Source organism: Nerophis lumbriciformis, linkage group LG06 (genome assembly GCF_033978685.3).
Source record: "Nerophis lumbriciformis linkage group LG06, RoL_Nlum_v2.1, whole genome shotgun sequence".
In the NCBI taxonomy this organism is placed as follows: domain Eukaryota; kingdom Metazoa; phylum Chordata; class Actinopteri; order Syngnathiformes; family Syngnathidae; genus Nerophis; species Nerophis lumbriciformis.
This window is the reverse complement of record NC_084553.2, coordinates 34,568,526-34,587,228: the sequence shown is the minus strand read 5'-3', so window position 1 is coordinate 34,587,228 and position 18,703 is coordinate 34,568,526. Positions and strand designations below refer to the sequence as shown.

At 42.5% G+C, this 18,703-nt stretch overlaps 1 protein-coding gene across 2 annotated transcripts in view; it reads left to right on the top strand.

Moving 5' to 3' along the window:
- The window catches only part of mafa (MAF bZIP transcription factor a), a 160,224-nt gene extending 147,402 nt beyond the window's left edge, over positions 1–12,822 (top strand). For both annotated transcript variants that reach the window (XM_061964202.2, XM_061964201.2), the window contains one exon: positions 11,193–12,822. In XM_061964202.2, coding sequence (XP_061820186.1) covers positions 11,193–11,208 — 16 coding nt within the window. In that variant the 3' untranslated portion in view covers positions 11,209–12,822. The remainder of the gene's footprint in view (positions 1–11,192) is intronic.
- Positions 12,823–18,703: the final 5,881 nt, after the last annotated feature.

Sequence of the window (18,703 nt, the reverse complement as noted above, 5' to 3'; positions counted from 1 at the left end):
CTACTCATTTGATCATTTTAAGCATATGTGGCACATTAATTCGCCTTTAAGCTATTAAAAAAAATGAATGAATGCAGTTTTTACAATATACAAAGAAAACTAGAAAAATATTTAAAATCTGTGTCTATTACAGCATGGAGGCAAGTTTCCTTTAAGCTCTTGCACAAACATCTTTATTATTTTTAAGTTGGAAATTGTGGCGTTCGGGCTAAAGTTCACATTAGTCTCAGTTTCTCCTTTCCCCCATATGCGTGTGTTGTTTTGTGTATGTCAGCAAAGTCAATAGGATAGACAGTCAATTATTATCAAATCAAATCAAGCTTTATTTATAAAGCGCTTTTCACACAGAAATACAACACAAAGTGCTTTACTTAGTTAAAAACAATACCCCAGTGACCCATATCCCCCATTATCACATACGTACGCACGGATACAGATACCAAACACAAACACACACACACACACAACACACACACATATGCAACTATATCAGGGGTCGGCAACCCGCGGCTCCGGAGCCGCTGCGGCTCAGCTGCATTCTTGCCGACCCTCCCGATTTTTCCGGGAGACTTCCGGATTTCACTGCCTCTCCCGGGGCAAACATTCTCCGATTTTCACCCGGACAACAAAATTGAGGGCGTGCCGTGATGGCACTGCATTTAGCGTCCTCTACAACCTGTCGTCGCATCCGCTTTTTCACCTAACAAACAGCGTGCCGGCCCAGTCGCATTTTGTAAGCGGCGTCTGCTCACACACTAAGTGACAGCAATGCATACTTGTTCAACAGCCATACAGATCACACTGACGGTGGCCGTATAAACAACTATAACACTCTTACTAATATGCGCCACACTGTGAACCCACACCAAACAAGAATGACAAACACATTTCGGGAGAACATCGACACCGTAACACAACATAAACACAACATATCAAATACCCAGAATCCCATGCATCCCTAACTCTTCCGGGCTACATTACACACCCTGCTACCACCAAACCCCGCCCACCTCAACCTACGCACAGGGGGTGGGGGGGTGTTGTTGATGTGTGGGGGGGCAGGGTTGGGGTGGCGGGCTTTGGTGGTAGCGGGGGTGTATAAAGTAGCCCGGAAGAGTTAGGGATGCATGGGATTCTGGGTATTTGTTCTGTTGTGTTACGGTGCGGATGTTCTCCCGAAATGTGTTCGTCATTCTTGTTTGGTGTGGGTTCACAGTGTGGCGCATATTAGTAAGAGTGTTAAAGTTGTTTATATCACCACCCTCAGTGTGATCTGTATGGCTGTTGACCAAGTATGCCTTGCATTCACGTATGTGTGTCTGCAGAAGCCTCATATAACATGTAACTGGGCTGACAAGCTGTTTGTTCAGGCCGTAGAGGGCGCTAAAGGTAGTGACATCACGGCACGCCCTTATTATTGTTGTTTGGGTGAAAATCAGCATACATTCGAGAGAATAGTTGCCCTGAAATTCGGGAGTCTACCGGAAAAATTGGTAGGGTTGGCAAGTGTGAGGCTGTCAAGCACCATTCATATAAAACTCGCGGGCCGCACTAACATTGCATTTCCATATTAAGGTGCGGGCTGCGTGTCTGGTTTATTCATAGCACAAAGCAAAAAAAAAGGTTGTATGCAGTGTTATTTCATTTTAAATTTCAAAAGAGTTTTGTGACTCCCATTGTTTTCTTTAATTTGTGAAACAGGTCAAAATGGCTCTTTGAGTGGTAAAGGTTGCCGACCCCTGAACTATATGGACCAATGATTGCATGGCTGAGTACAGAGGAGACATGTGAGCAAACACTATCACAGGAGCCATCTGCACCAGGAGGTTCATCAGACCATGGCCACCAGGACGCTGACACAAAGCGCCCCCACAGAACAGACGATAACTTCTGAGGCAGATTGCTCATCTGAGGACATGGGAAAATAAAAATAATAAAACTTGTAAAATAGTAAGAACCACGTGTAGAGATAAAGGATAAAATACAAGTAAGACATATGAAGATTAATAGAAAAAAAATAAAAACAATTAGCTCTTAAAAACATGAACGTTCTCCGCAGCCCTGAGGTCCTCTGGCAAGCTGTTCCATAGACGGGGCCATAATGGTGGAAGGATGCCATCCCGTGACGTTGTGTCTTGACTTTGGGAATAATTAGGAGATGAGTGCCGGAGGATCTCAGGGCCCGGGAAGGTTCATAGGGTAAAAGCAAATCTGAAAGATAATAAGGCCCAATACCATGAAAACATTTACAAACCATAAGAAGAACCTTAAAATTGATCCTGAAACGCACAGGGAGCCAATGGAGAGATTTTAAAACTGGTGTAATGTGAGCCTGCCTTCTGGTCTTCGTCAGGATACGTGCCGCTGAATTTTGGAGTAATTGTAAAGGTGCAATAACCTTTTTAGGAAGACCAGAAAGCAGGGCGTTACAATATTCTATACGAGTTGTAAAAAAAAGCATGCATTAGCGTCTCCGTTTTGCCCTGAGAGAGAATTGGGTGAACTCTGGCTATATTCTTAAGATGATAAAAACCAATTTTTGTTATATTTTTTACATGGGGTATAAAACCAAGGTCAGAGTACAAAAAGATTGGCAGGTTTTTCACTTGTAGTGATGGAGTTAAAGAGAATGATTGTAGTTTTGATATGTGTTTCTCTCTCAGGATCTCAGGGCCGATGACTAAAACTTCAGTCTTCTCCTGGTTAAGCTGTAAAAAGTTATCTGCCATCCAGGACTTAATATTTGAAATGCAATTAAAAAGAGTATCAATTGGTCTTGTGTCACCAGGAGACACAAATATACAACTGTGTGTCGTCAGCATAACTGAGGAAATTAATTCCATGTCTCCTGATGACACTGCCAAGTGGAATCATGTAAATATTAAAAACAATAGGACCTAAAATTGATCCTTGAGGCACACCACATTTGATTTCATAGGTATTTGAAAAGCATGTATCCATACTTACTAAAAATGTACTGTCTGACAGATAGGAAGTGAACCATTTGTGAACAGTACCAAAGAGGCCACCCAGGTGTTTCAGTCTATTTAAAAGAATGAGGTGATCTACTGTATCATAGGCAGCACTAAGATCCAGTAGAACCAAGACTGACAGTTTTTGAGAGTCAGCACTTAACCTGAGATCGTTCACGATCTTTAAAAGGGCCGTCACTGCTCTAAAACCAGACTGACACTTATCTTAAATATTGTGATTATTTAAAAAATCATATAATTGTTTTAATTTTACTTAAAAATGGTAAGTTTGATACTGGTCTGTAATTATTAAAATTGTCAGCATCTAAATTGCTTTTTTTTTAGCAAGGGCCTCACCACCGCTTTTTTAAAAGCGGCAGGAAAGACCCCTGTTTGAAGTGAGCAATTTAAGATGTTTAAAATCTCGTCTCTCAAAGAATCATAAAATACTCTAAAAAATTTGGTTGGGATTTTATCTAAAAGACATGTGGTGGGGTTTATTGTCGTAAAAAACCCTGTCAAGCATCTCAACATTAATCAGGACAAAACTGTCCAACATTTCCTCAGGTAAAAGCAGACAATCCGATGTATTAAAAGCAGTATGAGAAGATACAATGTTACATCTGATGGTGTTTATTTTATCTCTGAAGTGGTCTGCAAACTGCTCACAAATTACATGAACCACAAGCAAACGATGTGGACAAGTCCCGAAAACTGAGGGACTATTATTGCTTTAAAAGCCTAGCTTATGTGTATTATTATGCAGGTTTTGATACAAATACATCATGACTTTTGGAACAAGCAGCATACAAATGTTTTTGATCTACTATGATGTTGTATAAGATTGAGGAAAAATTGATTTTATAACTTGGCAGAAACCAGAGGAGGGTGCAATCAATACAAGCCCAAATAATTTGCTGCCTACGAAATTAGGTATTGTTTTGTATCATGTTAATTTTATTGCACATTAAAATGAGATAGTATTACATTTCAAATCAATCAATTTCATCATGCTCCTAATTGTGTGCCCCTGTTATATTTCATTATTATGCTATACTTTTTCATGGACATTTTGTATTAAGATACAGTATGATAGGATCATCTTTTCAGATATAATTCAGAGTAAATATAATTTGACAATAGGTTATAGAACTAAACATGTTTTGTAGCAAGTACAGTAACTAAAGTAACCACTAACACATTTTTATTAAGCTTTTCTTATTATAATTTGCCAGTATTGTTGTATATGAGTTAATGTATTTAATTTGTGGTGTTGAATGCGACATATCAGTGTTTTTTTTAATAAAATAAAGTGGCTAGTGCAGAATTACTAAACAAAAGCAAAAACTACTATTGGCTTCAATTTATATTTTTTGGGTTTAAATTTTTGTCTGAGTTTGTAAACAATTACAAAAGCGACCCTAAGTTTCAATTCCCCCCTGAGTTTGTAAACAATAGCAAAAACGACCCAACAAATAATGTTGTAATAATAGGTGCAAGAAAAAGAAAAATCTCAATTTATAATATATAATTAATGAATTAATTATATAATTAATTTCTTTAATTGCTATCGACTCCGTTGAAACACAAAACAATGTCCACTACCTAACGCCGAGCATGTTTCTGTTGTTTTCATGTTCCCATTACGCTTATCAGTTAAACCATATAGCTTCCGCTACCTGTAATCCTGCATTATATATCCAAAATTCATAATGTGGTTATCACAGACCAATAATGTTAGATGAATATTAATCAATACGAGACAAAGCGTTAGCAATAATGTATAAAATAATGTTGCCAATGTCCTTATGTACCCTGAACTAACATCAATAATTAAACACACGCTGTAAACTTTATTTATATTGCATAATTGAGGTCTGGTCTTTGCTTCAGCCACTTATGTGTTGAGTCGGTTTTAAAAACAATTACAAAAAAGGAGAAAACCATTTAAGTTTAAGAATTTCCTTTTTTATCATTCTCTTGTAAAAAAAAAAAAAATATGGAGGCAGGAAACTGTTGAGTCGGAGGCTGATGGTGTTTGTTTCACGGGTGTTCTTCTCTACTTAAAAACTTCTAATGGAACATTGTTACATACTTGCCAACCATAGACCTCCGATTTCGGGAGGTGGTTAAGAGGGGAGGAGTATATTTACAGCTAGAATTCACCAAGTCAAATATTTCATATATATATATATATATATATATTTTTTTTTTTCATTATATATATATAAATCAGAGAAATACTTGAATTTCAGTGTTCATTTATTTACACATATACACACACATAACACTCATCTACTCATTGTTGAGTTAAGGGTTGAATTGTCCATCCTTGTTCTATTCTCTGTCACTATTTTTCTAACCATGCTGAACACCCTCTCTGATGATGCATTCTGCTTCGTCTCCTTGTTGTGTGCGCAGTTGTGCACTGCACTCTCTAAAAGGCGTAGATGTTATTGTCACATATGCATGTACAGTAGATGGCAGTATTGTCCTGTTTAACAGTGTCACAACATTGCTGTTTACGGCAGACAAACTGCTTTACGGTAGACGAAAACGTGACTGCTGTTGTTGTGTGTTGTTACCGCGCTGAGAGGACGTTAATGAAACTGCCTAACAATAAACCCACATAAGAAACCAAGAACTCGCCCTCGATCATTCTACAGTTATAACGTCATTGGGCAGGCATGCTGTTTATATTGTGGGAAAGCGGACGTGAAAACAGGCTGTCGACACGTCACTCAGGGCCGCATGGAGCTGGAGGGGGCGTGGCCTCTAGCTCCGCCTGAATTTCGGGAGATTTTCGGGAGAAAATTCAGCGCCTCGGGAGAGGCGCTGAATTTCGGGAGTCTCCCGGAAAATCCGTGAGGGTTGGCAAGTATGCATTGTGAAAACAGTATTATTCGAATCAAGTTCGCCTTGTCCAAATACATGTTTTTGTGAGGCACCACCAACTCATTATAAACAACTTCACTTCTCATTTGTTTCATAATACTGTTTAATAAATACTGATTTACTATCTTAATTACATGTTAATCTCAAAACACATAGGTGCCGGGATTATGACTCTCTCAAGTCACAGTGCAAATTTCCTGATTTCCCTCACCACATCCAGAGAGAGCTATAAAAGTTGATAGCAACCATTAGATAGACAAGCTGTTCGCAAAAGTTCACACAAGTGTCAATATCAGCAATACAGACTCACCTTGCTTCCTAATCAATGTCGTGCACCCAGTTCGGGTTTTCTGAAGCCCTTTATAAAAAATAAAAAATAGTTGTTTTTTGCTTGATAAAAGTATAGGGTAGATATTTGACTAAATATATTTAACAATTCTGGGGGAAATGAATGATCAAATAATAATTTCATTGAATAGAGGCCCTTTGAATGTATTGTATATTATATTGAGTAGATAATAGTTCCCAGAAAAGTTGGGCAATAGTTGGTGTCAGGTTTTTGTCATAATGAAAACCAGCAAGAGACTGAACAGCAAACTCATGAAACACGACACAGCATGATTACCCAACAGTCAACAGACATAGTAGCCGTAGATATACTGTGTGTAATCTTCACACGATTCCAATATTTGGTACAATAAATAATCTAACCTATGCGCCTGTGTGAGATCACGCACTGGCGCGGTTGGGTGGGTTTTGTCTCTGTTGGGGAGAAATTGGGGGGACCCTCAGGTATACGCAGCCGGGGTAATTGGGTGGAATTGCTGGATGGAGTTGTTGTGGCCAGGGTGGTGGCGGTTGTCATTGTTTTAGTGATATTGTTTGGTGTACTAAGGGGGTGGTTGTGCCCGCTTTGGGATCTTTTAACTGTTTTTTTTGGGGGGGGGTTTGATAACTAGGGTGACTGGCCGCGCGGTGTACTTTCTTGGCGGAGGGGTCATCGGGTGTTGTTCTGGCTTCATGGAGGCCGTTGTGTTTTTGTTTGTGTGTATGGATGTGTTTGTCTTTATAGTTTTGGAGTGTTTTTTTTTTTATTGATGTGGATCGGGTAGTCAGCCTGTGTGGCGTCTCGCGGGTTTGCTTCCTGATGGGCGGGGTCCGTGTCTGTCTGGTTTGGCTTCACGCCGTGGGGTTCGTATCAATGGGAGCACAGCCTTTTTTTTTTGTGTGGGTGCCGTTGCTCGTTTGTATGGGCGGTGGTGTGTTTGTGAGGGTTTGGATTGGGGAATTGGAGTTTCTTGCTGGGGGGAGGTGTTTGATTTATCTTGTTTGCATGTTGTCGTTTGGGCTGGCTAGTGTGCGTGGTTTTGTCAGCGTGTGGTGGTCGGTTGCGGGTTTTCGGTGGTTTTATTTGGTGTGGTGGTGCTGGCCTTTGGGGGTTTTGCAACGTTTGCCTTTGCTGCCATTTATTTGTGGTGCAGGCACCCGTGGCTGCTAAGTCCGTTGCGGAGGTGGGGGTGCTATTGTGGTCTGTGGCGGACCATGCGGGTAAAGGTTGTCAGGCCTGGCGGTCTTGCCTGCTTCTTTTTAGGTTGTCGTTGTGTTGGTTTGGTTGTCTAGTGTCGCCCAGGCCTACCCTCAGGGGGGGGGAATGTTTGAACATTCACTGTTCAAACATACATACATACTGTACATACACATGCACATATACAGTACATACATACACTCATGCATGTAATCACATTTCATCAAACATATATTAACGTAGTTACTGTTTGGACACACCTTCTCATTTCAATGCATTTTCTTTATTTTCATGACTATTTATATTGTAGATTGTACTTGAAGGCATCACAAATATTGACACCTTCTTGAAGCTCAATGAGAGAATGTCAAGTGCGTGCAAAAAAGTAATCAGAGCAAAGGGTGGCTATTTTGAAGAAACTAGAACATAAAACATGTTTTCAGTTATGTCACCTTTTTTTGTTAAGTACATAACTCCACATGTGTTCATTCATAGTTTTGATGCACTCAGTGAGAATCTACAATGTAAATAGTCATAAAAAAATAAAGAAAACACATTGAAGGAGATGGTTCTGTCCAAACGTTTGGGCTGTACTGTATATATATAGAACCTGTCCCCTGCATGGTTGGACAACAAGTATCAGCAATGGAGTATAATTACTGCCCCCATAATACTTCCTGCTACACAGTCCATCTCTTTAGTTCTTACTATCATTCTGAATCTTCTGCTAACAAGGTGTATTGAAAAATTAATGCATTAGGCTGATTATATGCAGTAACTGTATCGCCTACATTGTGTTACAGCGCAAAAGCTTTACACAGATAAATGTGCAATAAAAAATTCCCAAAAATCAAATGTTCAATCACTTTAATTTGGTCTCTAAAAATAAACTTTGTAAAAGACCATGCAAGGGCATGTGACTAGGAATCATCTATGCAGCTTTTAGCATTTAAATTTATTTTCTGAGATCAAGGTTGCTGGCTTAATTGAGCCTGTACTAGATGTAGGGCTGAGAAAGCAGGCAGAGGCGCATTGATAAACTATAAAATGGTTCCAATATAGCCGGTCAATGAGGCTTTGTGAGCAGCTCCCTTGGGGCTTTGATTTTTCTCTCAAACAACAATCTGGGGTCTCTGCTCTTCAAAGGCAAGCAACATCTCTGCTGTTATTGTTGTTCTTGTTGTTGTCCCGCCTCCCCCCATGTTTGAGTGATGTCACCAAGGTCGATTTTATCCATGTCCATAAAGGCTCTCCCACACTTGAATCACCCAGGAGATGGCATCTGTTGGTCTGTGCAATAGCAGCAACAGCCAATAAAGGTCAATCTCCCATGGTAATAGCCAATTGGGTTTGTTCCCATTATTGGCGCTCTGAGCTGTGGTCAACAGATGGGGAACTGGCACTGCCGACACGAATAACGCTCCAGTCTTGAGGAGACTTGGTTCATTCAGTCTTCAAGCGATCCAGTGTCTCTTGATTTGCTTCTGCTTGTGTTGGCCTGCACACCACTTCATCATTTGTAGCTTCAGAACAAGGAGATCCGTCGCAGAAGCGTCACAGGAGCGTTGCCAGTGAGGGCGAACTGTCTAACCATTTCAGCTAATTGCCTCATTAATGATTCACCAGTGTTAGGCTGCTCTAGCACTTCGCTGTTGGGAGCAAATTGTTCTGATTGGTTTGCCTCTGTCAATTATTGATGAGGCGGTGAGCTGAAGTGCTAACACCTGGCTTTGCAGGTCCAAATGGCCCTGCATTCCCATCACGTGCTCTATTATCACACACCCTGGGACCACACTGAGTCTTGAAGGGCTGCGGACTCCTGACAGCTGATGTTTCTCTGAGAGTGGATGTAGCATGCCCCGGGGCAATAGCTGTGATCTCTGCGGTGAGGTTATTGGCTCACATGGCTCGCTACTGTGCAAAAGGTGGACAATACATTGATGTAGAGCTTGTAACAATTGGTGGTTTAAGTGGTATACTCAGATGGAGAGGGGCAATGGACATGACCGTGTTTAGATGACCACAAAGAAAACAGGAATATAAGGTACTCTTCCACAAAGAAATCCCATACTTATCCAATCTGTAACAGACAATATGGCATTTGTCTACCTGAGCCTTTTACACAGAACCCAGTAAAGAGGGATATTGCTGAAACTGTGCGCTTTCACACAGTCACGGCTCACACCACATTCTGTGATCATATAAGTCACTATCACCGGCAGTGTTACCTACCTGGTCCAGACCTTCCTTCTGTCCCGCTCAGGACTGGAACCTGGGTTCTCCTAAATGAGAGATGGACACATTAGACACCAGGCTAAAAATCTGAGCTGTTAACATGGGATCCAGCTTATAAGGTGTCAGTCAGGGAGTGAGGTTTACAATGTACCGATGGCACAACCTTGGACTCTCTGACACGCACCCCACTAAACCTCACTTTCATCCGGGTCATGGCACCAGTTCGCCCCGCTTGGTCCAACCACTGCTTCTGTTTTACCCAGAACTCGAACTTGGGTCCTCCTGAATGAGAGAATAGTGCACGACACTGAGCTAAAGGCCAAAGCTGTCAACATGGGGTCCATCGCAAGCTCTTAAGGGGTCAAGGAGTTAGGTTAACAATGTACACATTACACAGCCCGGCCTTTTTTACGCTCAACTCCCTAAATGTCACTCTCATCCAGGTCACAGCCCCAGTGTATCTCACCTACTTCCGTTCCGTCCGGGACTCAAACTTGGGTCCTCCTGATTGAGAGACGAGTGTGCTAGGCACCGAGTTAAAAGCCTAAGATGTCAACACATAGTCCAGTGCAAGCTCTTAAGGTGTCTTGAGTGACGATCACAGCCAGTTGGCCTCTGTTACACTAGCATCTGGTGTGATGTATAACATACCTGTTATCGCTTCCAACACAATGGTGTGTTAACTTCCAACACAACGGTGTGATGTTAACAAACAAGTTATTATCAAAATCACTATTTTGGCTAATGAATGACACTGTCCCAAATCTGGCTAAATAAAAGTGTTGCATCAGGACAGGCTCATGATAAAAAAAAAAGATTGAGCCAAACAAATACCGATAGTGACTCGCTGTGGAAAAGCCCCAAAAAAACATCAACTGGAGACAACTACCCAACAAAGGAAAACATATTTTGCAAGTGTGTAAGATGCTTCATTTGAATGCAATGCAATGTCAATACTTTGTTTATGCTGATTTATTATGCATGCAGGGTGGGCATTTTTTGAGACAGGGACTTGGATATTCAGTAGAAAGAATGTGGATCCAGTGTGTTGCTGTTGGCCCACCCACAAAGAAAATTATTAGTGGGTTGTACATAAATATTAAAAGACGTACTTTGATTGTAATAAACATGTGTAACATGACCACGCTTGAAAACATACGCAATACACGGTACTCAAGCACTAAATGTGCTTGTGTACCTTTGGCCTTAATTGAAGCTGATTGAAGAGTCAGCCCCCCCATGCAGACGCCACTGTCACTCTGAATCTCTGCCAAGTGGGCTTGCCATGTACACTCAGAGGGTGGTCACGCTGCCTTTGTTTTGATGCTGGCAGAGCCCTCTGCAGCCCTTAAATAATGTGACCGTGACTCACTGTGTGTCACTATAAACCCTGCGTGCCGAGACAAAAGTACCATACAGCTTCTAATGTGGTCTTCACTTTCTCATGCTACACATTATGCGCGATGGTTCCAGGGAAGCACTACAGTTCATGCATGTGTGAGTGTCTGGTTGTCTGAGTCACAAATAATGAGACTGTCCATTCTTCTTCTTCTTTCTTTGCACAGACAACTCCACAACTGAGCAGTGAGGACATCAGAGCGGCTGATCAATCACGTGAAGACACCCACAAAGCACAACATTCAAAAATTGTCTTCACCGGGGAACAAAAGACAGGACCTGCTGAAATCCCTCAATATTGCTACTTCTGTCCCCTTCCCTGATATTTTAACTTCAGCTTTTTTCTACAAAACAAAAAAAGGGGGAAAAAAGACTCAACATGAGAGACAGTGAAATCGAGAGGACAACTTTCTCGTCAGCAGGAACTGCACTGATGCATGCTTCTGTAAATAATTCATAATAAAACCCATACTCTAAAACCGGGACACATACCAAGTCGTTCTCACCATACCATAAACCTTCACGACTGTGGGTAGTCCTCATGGCCCACCATTTTCCACATGAAGCCACTACTATTCAGACACCATGTAATTATCATTTCCAGTATCATTTCTCTTCAGCTTATTGTGACTGTAAAAAAGCTAAAGTGCTTCCAATTATCACTGGCTTGGTCTCCGAACACCAATATCTACTTTAGCATATGTAAATAGAGATGGATGACGAATACAGCATGAAACACCATAATGTGTATCATTGCAGCTCCAGAGTATCATAGCTTTCAACTTCCATATGTGTAATTTTAAACATCCTTTCTATGATAACGTATTTTCTAATAGTAACATGAAAAGTGTTTTCTATACTGCATAGAGATCTTACTGCATAGGTAAATCTATTTGTAGACAAGCTTACAGCTATTACAAGGCAACACACGATTTCTAGCTGTGAAAAAAAAGTCATACCTAAAAGGAAACGTTGGTGAATCAGGGGGTTGAACTTAACTTGAAAAAAAGTTATATAAATCTTTATATTGGTACCATTCATATGTTTTCTTTCGTTCAGTAGCCTACTGTATGTATTATTTACTATAGCTGCCACGGCTGCCAACCCAGGAAGAGGAACTTTGGCTTTGCATGGTTGCATAAGGTGCTTTCATTCCAACCTAATACTCTGGGAGAAAGAACACCTCCACCATCGATTGTAGATATGAGGACACCGCAACCTCTGTCTTCAGTGGACCATTAAGATCAAATGGACAGATAAGATGCCAAACCAGTGCACGGACAACCTCAACTGGGACAACAGGCAACCTTTACATGGTCAACAGGGAACTGAACACCTCACCTCTACCGTACATCCCCTACCTCTTACTTTGTGGTGACTTCTCTACAATCCCGTCAGTCAAGTCAGTCCACTCTCCCCCGCTGCATGCCAAAGTGTTGGATACAGATGTTACGCTGGGGGAAAGTAAAATAATATTTCAGTTACGGTAGATGCTCAGTGACATAAACAGTCAAGGCTCGCAGGTTCACAACCAAAACACAGCATTGCTCACATATGCCACTGTAAATACTGTATGTACAGTATGTCAACTATGTATAGCTCGGGATGCTGTACTCTGCATGTTGCGTTCTAGAAGGATAGGCCTCACCAATTCTCCCCACAAGTATCTCATGTAGTTTTACTTCACATATTCTTATATTGGACAATGTTCTTCAGCCAAGTAGGCAGCAGTGTGGTGCCAATAGGTCTTAAACTCTTTGAAGGGACACGTAACCACACTTTTGATGTGGGACAGAACCTGGCCACAGTGAGCGTGGGTGGGGGTGAAGAGAAAAAGTGTGGGGAACTGGGGCGCGCCAATTAAATGGCAGTTACAAAGTGGCAAAGGGCATCCTGCCAGAAGCTGTCCATTCATCTAACGTCAAAGGGTTTTGTACATCTCGATGAGTCGACATACTGCCGGAGAAGTCCAAAACCGGAGCTGAAGAAAGCAAGAGTTTTAAAAGTGAAGGGGGTGTCAAGTCTATGCTCTGTCTAACCTTAAAAGGTAACCCGTTTTTTCTAGACGACCACATTAGAGTTAAAAAAAAAACTTGACCTGAACATGTTGGGCTGTCATGACCTCGTGTCCTACTTGACGTTTACTATGTGCTAATGAGCACGAGTGTCAGCTCACCCAGATGCTCGGCCCTGGTGTTACTCATCTGCTCCCTGTTCTACCTTTCATTTGAGAAAATGCATTCAACAAAAAAAAATCCATGCATACAATCAGTCACTTTGTTGCAACTGTTGATAGTTTGACAGGATGCATGCTATTTTCTAGCAATGACACGGCCCAGGATCACAGTGTATGTCATACACAGGGAGAAAACCATCAAGATTTTACAGCCTATGTCATCAAACATTTGCGTGCATTTACGGTATGTCTTGGAAGTAAAGTACTATTCAAGCACTAGTGCCATTTACTCACACAGATTCAGTAGAGGTTGTGTAGGTTCAAAACTAAATTCAGAAAGATAACTATCATCTCTGAAGGGTTGGTGTGTATTGAGATGTATGAATTCTGACATACTCACTTTATTTTCAGAGCTATAGGGAATACTAGTGGTTGTAAGCCATCAAACATACGGACACAAACTGAACTGAGGCTATAATATAACATGCTTGCACTTGCAGTGCTCGTTTTATGTCGATTAGGTTATCTATTCACTCGTTGGTCTCATTGGGATCCTTGGATTAGATGTAGATAAATATCTAAAGTGACTGATCAGTAGTGTTTGCCGTAACATAACATACCGCAACCTCCATCAAAATGGGTTGTAAAAGTGTAAAAATAAATAATAGCATTACTGTATGAATACTCACCCCGCAGTTAGCTGTACCTAACAAACATAGTTCTCAGTTGTTGTTTTTTACGATGATCCAGGCCTCGTACATATCCATCTTGTGTCCTTGTCTTTGGCTGAGCCAGTGTTATAGTTATACTATGACTCGGGATGGGAATCAAAAACCGGTTCTGAACAAGAAACGGTTCCCAGTGTATCAATTCCTTGGAATCGCTTGACATTTTGTCAAATTGTGTAATTTCCACATTATTTATTTTGTTAAATTCTACAGAAGAATATTTATTAATTATTACATTTGTTTAAAAATGTATAAAATAAAAAGTACCTTTTTTCTTCTATGCTACAGATGTGACCTCTCTGTAGGCTTTCTAAAGTCAAGTTACCTTGAAACTAAACAAAATTGAGGCTAATTCACCTGTTGTTCTATTTTTCCGAATAAGAATCAAAAAGACAACCCTTAAGGAACCAAATCACAGAATCGAAAGTGGAATCGGAACAGGAAAAATCTTATCAATTATCATCCCTAACTATGACTATGACTTGTATGCCCGCAACTACTCTCTTGTGTATTCACTAGGCTTCTCCACCAAATACTGTATGTGTATATATTTGGCCACTTAGATCTTCCGTCCCCTCGGTGATACAACACAGATCTGGAAGTCGATTACCATTCACGAAAGTTAATTTATAAAAGTAATTTTTTAGATTTTCTGTCGATAATCCACTTGCATATTTTGAAATAACTCTAACTTTGCCATACCTTTGGGACCTAAATTCACGTGCATGTACACCAACATGATGACTGTTTGCTACCAGTAATAGGATATATAGAATATGCACCAAAGACATTTATTTTCCTCTGTCAGACACGCACATAAACACAGTAATCTAAAGAGCTAGACAGTATGTAAACATGTTGTCTACATAATAGGATTGTTCAATGGGTAAACAATAGGCAGTTTCCCTAATCACAGGTCAAATGTATATTACCCACTTGGCCATGTTGTAAATATATTAACATGATGAATATGTGGAAGGGAGGGTGGGGAGCATTGACATGAATAGTAGGGTGCTCAACTGTTTGAATGCAGTTATCATATATTGTATACGGACAATACATCTCCTATGCCTCATTCCTTTCCTTGCAAATGTGTTGTGCAGCCCATAAGTGTCAGTAAGGGGATAGACCGCAGTGCACTTTCAGCTGATTAACTTCTAGGCCTTTATTTGATTACCTTCTTGACAGTGATCCTAACTAAGAAGTGCACGTCCATCTGATTGGACACCCAATTAGTGTCAAAATGGGGGTAAAAAAGTGTTCAGCCAAACTTATTTTGGTTGGTGATGCTGCTAGAAATTGCAGCGTAACTGAAAAGTGCTTGGCATCACATGCCTGGTGGGGTGTCACGTTTATTAGTGACCTCAAGCCAGACATGTTTGGAGTGGAGGGGGTGGGGTCAAAGGTGAAAGGATTACAGTGTAAAAACCCATGGCAAATGCTCTGCTCTAATCCTTCGCCCCCGGGATACACACAAATCACACACATGCAGGCATTGAAATGCACAAACCCAATGGACAGCTCTTAAAAGTGGTCACTTTGTTTAGGTTTTGGAAATGGACACAGGGACAGTAGCAAAGGCTTGGTCTAGTCACTAGAAAACAGACCTTACGCTATACAACTAATGACGGCAAGGAATTCTAGGACCTTTAAAGCCCATCCTCCCTCTTTATTCTGAACAACTGCACATAAGCATGTGCTTTGTGTGAGCAGTTAGGCATCAAGCCCCCTTGCTGAGAGAGGAGATCGCCCAAGAAGATTTAAGAAGGAATATAGAAAATCGGATTACCCAAAAAGCTCTAAGCAGACATGAGAGTAATACCATTGATAAATGCTGTACAACAAATATTCGGCATCTGATTAGGTAATGGGGGAAAACAGACACATTAAACTTCTATTTGTCATTCCCTATGAAAGAGAGTCATGTAGAATTAGAGCGCAAACATATAGACTTTGGTCAAAGCAGGAAAGAAAGGGGTTTATGAATATGTATAATGCCATCCATCCAGGCCCGGCCCTAACCAATCTGGCGCCCTAGGCAAGATTTTAGGTGGCGCCCCCCCACATCGGCAGTGAACTGTATATACTCACAAGAAACCGAATAGCTTTGTCTTTGACCTTTTTTTATTTATTTACAACTATACCTAATATATAAAGGGGTGGAAAAGTGACTATTACCTGCAGGGCAAACATTAGCTAACCAGAAAGCAATAACAATGTAAACAAAAAACACCTGCTTAAAAGATCTAATACAAATGTCCCTGAGGAATGTAAGGTGGGAGTACTGTAATTACCTAACGTTACATTATTATTTTCCATAACAATTTACCCCCCTCCACAATATTAACCCGACGTTAAAACAGAACTAGCTATTTATTGATTAGCAATTGCCGAATCATGTAACATTAGCTTAATGCTAAAAAGCCAGCTACTATCACATTCTGTAACAGACAAATAATGTCATGTAGGCTAACGTTACCTACCTGCTACCTCTGTCTTTTCTCGTTTCTCCTCCTCTTCTTTTCTCTTTTTTCTTCCCTGGGCACCTGACAGTTTTGGCCGTTTTGACATCTTGTGTTGATTTTTTGATGTGGTGACGTCCAAAAAGAGTCATGATACGGGAAGGGAGGGGGCGCACCGTGCGGGGGGAGGGGGGGGGGGGGGGCGTAATGTTGTAACAAATAATATTTCTATTAAATAGGCTTTACTTTGCATTTTAATTAACGTGGGATTATTTTTTGTATTTAGAAATAATAGTACCAACTTTTTTTTTTTTTTTTTTCTCCAACATTTGTGGCACTGGCGTGGCGCCCCCTGATGAACGGCGCCCTTAGCATTTGCCTATACGGCCTATGCCACGGGCCGGCCCTGCATCCATCCATCCATCCATCTTCTTCCGCTTATCCGAGGTCGGGTCGCGGGGGCAGCAGCCTAAACAGGGAAGCCCAGACTTCCCTCTCCCCAGCCACTTCGTCCAGCTCTTCCTGTGGGACCCCGAGGCGTTCCCAGGCCAGCCGGGAGACATAGTCTTCCCAACGTGTCCTGGGTCTTCCCCGCGGCCTCCTACCGGTCGGACGTGCCCTAAACACCTCCCTAGGGAGGCGTTCGGGTGGCATCCTGACCAGATGCCCGAACCACCTCATCTGGCCCCTCTCGATGTGGAGGAGCAGCGGCTTTACTTTGAGCTCCTCCTGGATGGCAGAGCTTCTCACCCTATCTCTAAGGGAGAGCCCCGCCACCCGGCGGAGGAAACTCATTTCGGCCGCTTGTACCCGTGATCTTGTCCTTTCGGTCATAACCCAAAGCTCATGACCATAGGTGAGGATGGGAACGTAGATCGGCCGGTAAATTGAGAGCTTTGCCTTCCGGCTCAGCTCCTTCTTCACCACAACGGATCGATACAGCGTCCGCATTACTGAAGACGCCGCACCGATCCGCCTGTCGATCTCACGATCCACTCTTCCCTCACTCGTGAACAAGACTCCGAGGTACTTGAACTCCTCCACTTGGGGCAAGATCTCCTCCGCAACCCGGAGATGGCACTCCACCCTTTTCCGGGCGAGAACCATGGACTCGGACTTGGAGGTGCTGATTCTCATCCCAGTCGCTTCACACTCAGCTGCGAACCGATCCAGTGAGAGCTGAAGATCCTGGCCAGATGAAACCATCAGGACCACATCATCTGCAAAAAGCAGAGACCTAGTCCTGCAGCCACCAAACCAGATCCCCTCAACGCCATGACTGCACCTAGAATTCTGTCCATAAAAGTTATGAACAGAATCGGTGACAAAGGGCAGCCTTGGCGGAGTCCAACCCTCACTGGAAACGTGTCCGACTTACTACCGGCAATGCGGACCAAGCTCTGGCACTGATCATACAGGGAGCGGACTGCCACAATCAGACAGTCCGATACCCCGTACTCTCTGAGCACTCCCCACAGGACTTCCCGAGGGACACGGTCGAATGCCTTCTCCAAGTCCACAAAACACATGTAGACTGGTTGGGCAAACTCCCATGCACCCTCAAGGACCCTGCCGAGAGTATAGAGCTGGTCCATAGTTCCACGACCAGGACGAAAACCACACTGTTCCTCCTGAATCCGAGGTTCGACTATCCGGTGTAGCCTCCTCTCCAGTACACCTGAATAGACCTTACCGGGAAGGCTGAGGAGTGTGATCCCACGATAGTTAGAAAACACCCTCCGGTTCCCCTTCTTAAAGAGAGGAACCACCACCCCGGTCTGCCAATCCAGTGGTACCGCCCCCGATGTCCACGCGATGCTGCAGAGTCTTGTCAACCAAGACAGCCCCACAGCATCCAGAGCCTTAAGGAACTCCGGGCGGGTCTCATCTACCCCCGGGGCCTTGCCACCGAGGAGCTTTTTAACTACCTCAGCAACCTCAGCCCCAGAAATAGGATAGCCCACCACAGACTCCCCAGGCACTGCTTCCTCATAGGAAGACGTGTTGGTGGGATTGAGGAGGTCTTCGAAGTATTCCCTCCACCGATCCACAACATCCGCAGTCGAGGTCAGCAGAAAACCATCCTCGCCATACACGGTGTTGATAGTGCACTGCTTTCCCTTCCTGAGGCGGCGGATGGTGGTCCAGAATTGCTTCGAAGCCGTCCGGAAGTCGTTTTCCATGGCCTCACCGAACTCCTCCCATGTCCGAGTTTTTGCCTCTGCGACCGCTGAAGCCGCACACCGCTTGGCCTGTCGGTACTTGTCCGCTGCCTCAGGAGTCCTATGAGCCAAAAGAACCCGATAGGACTC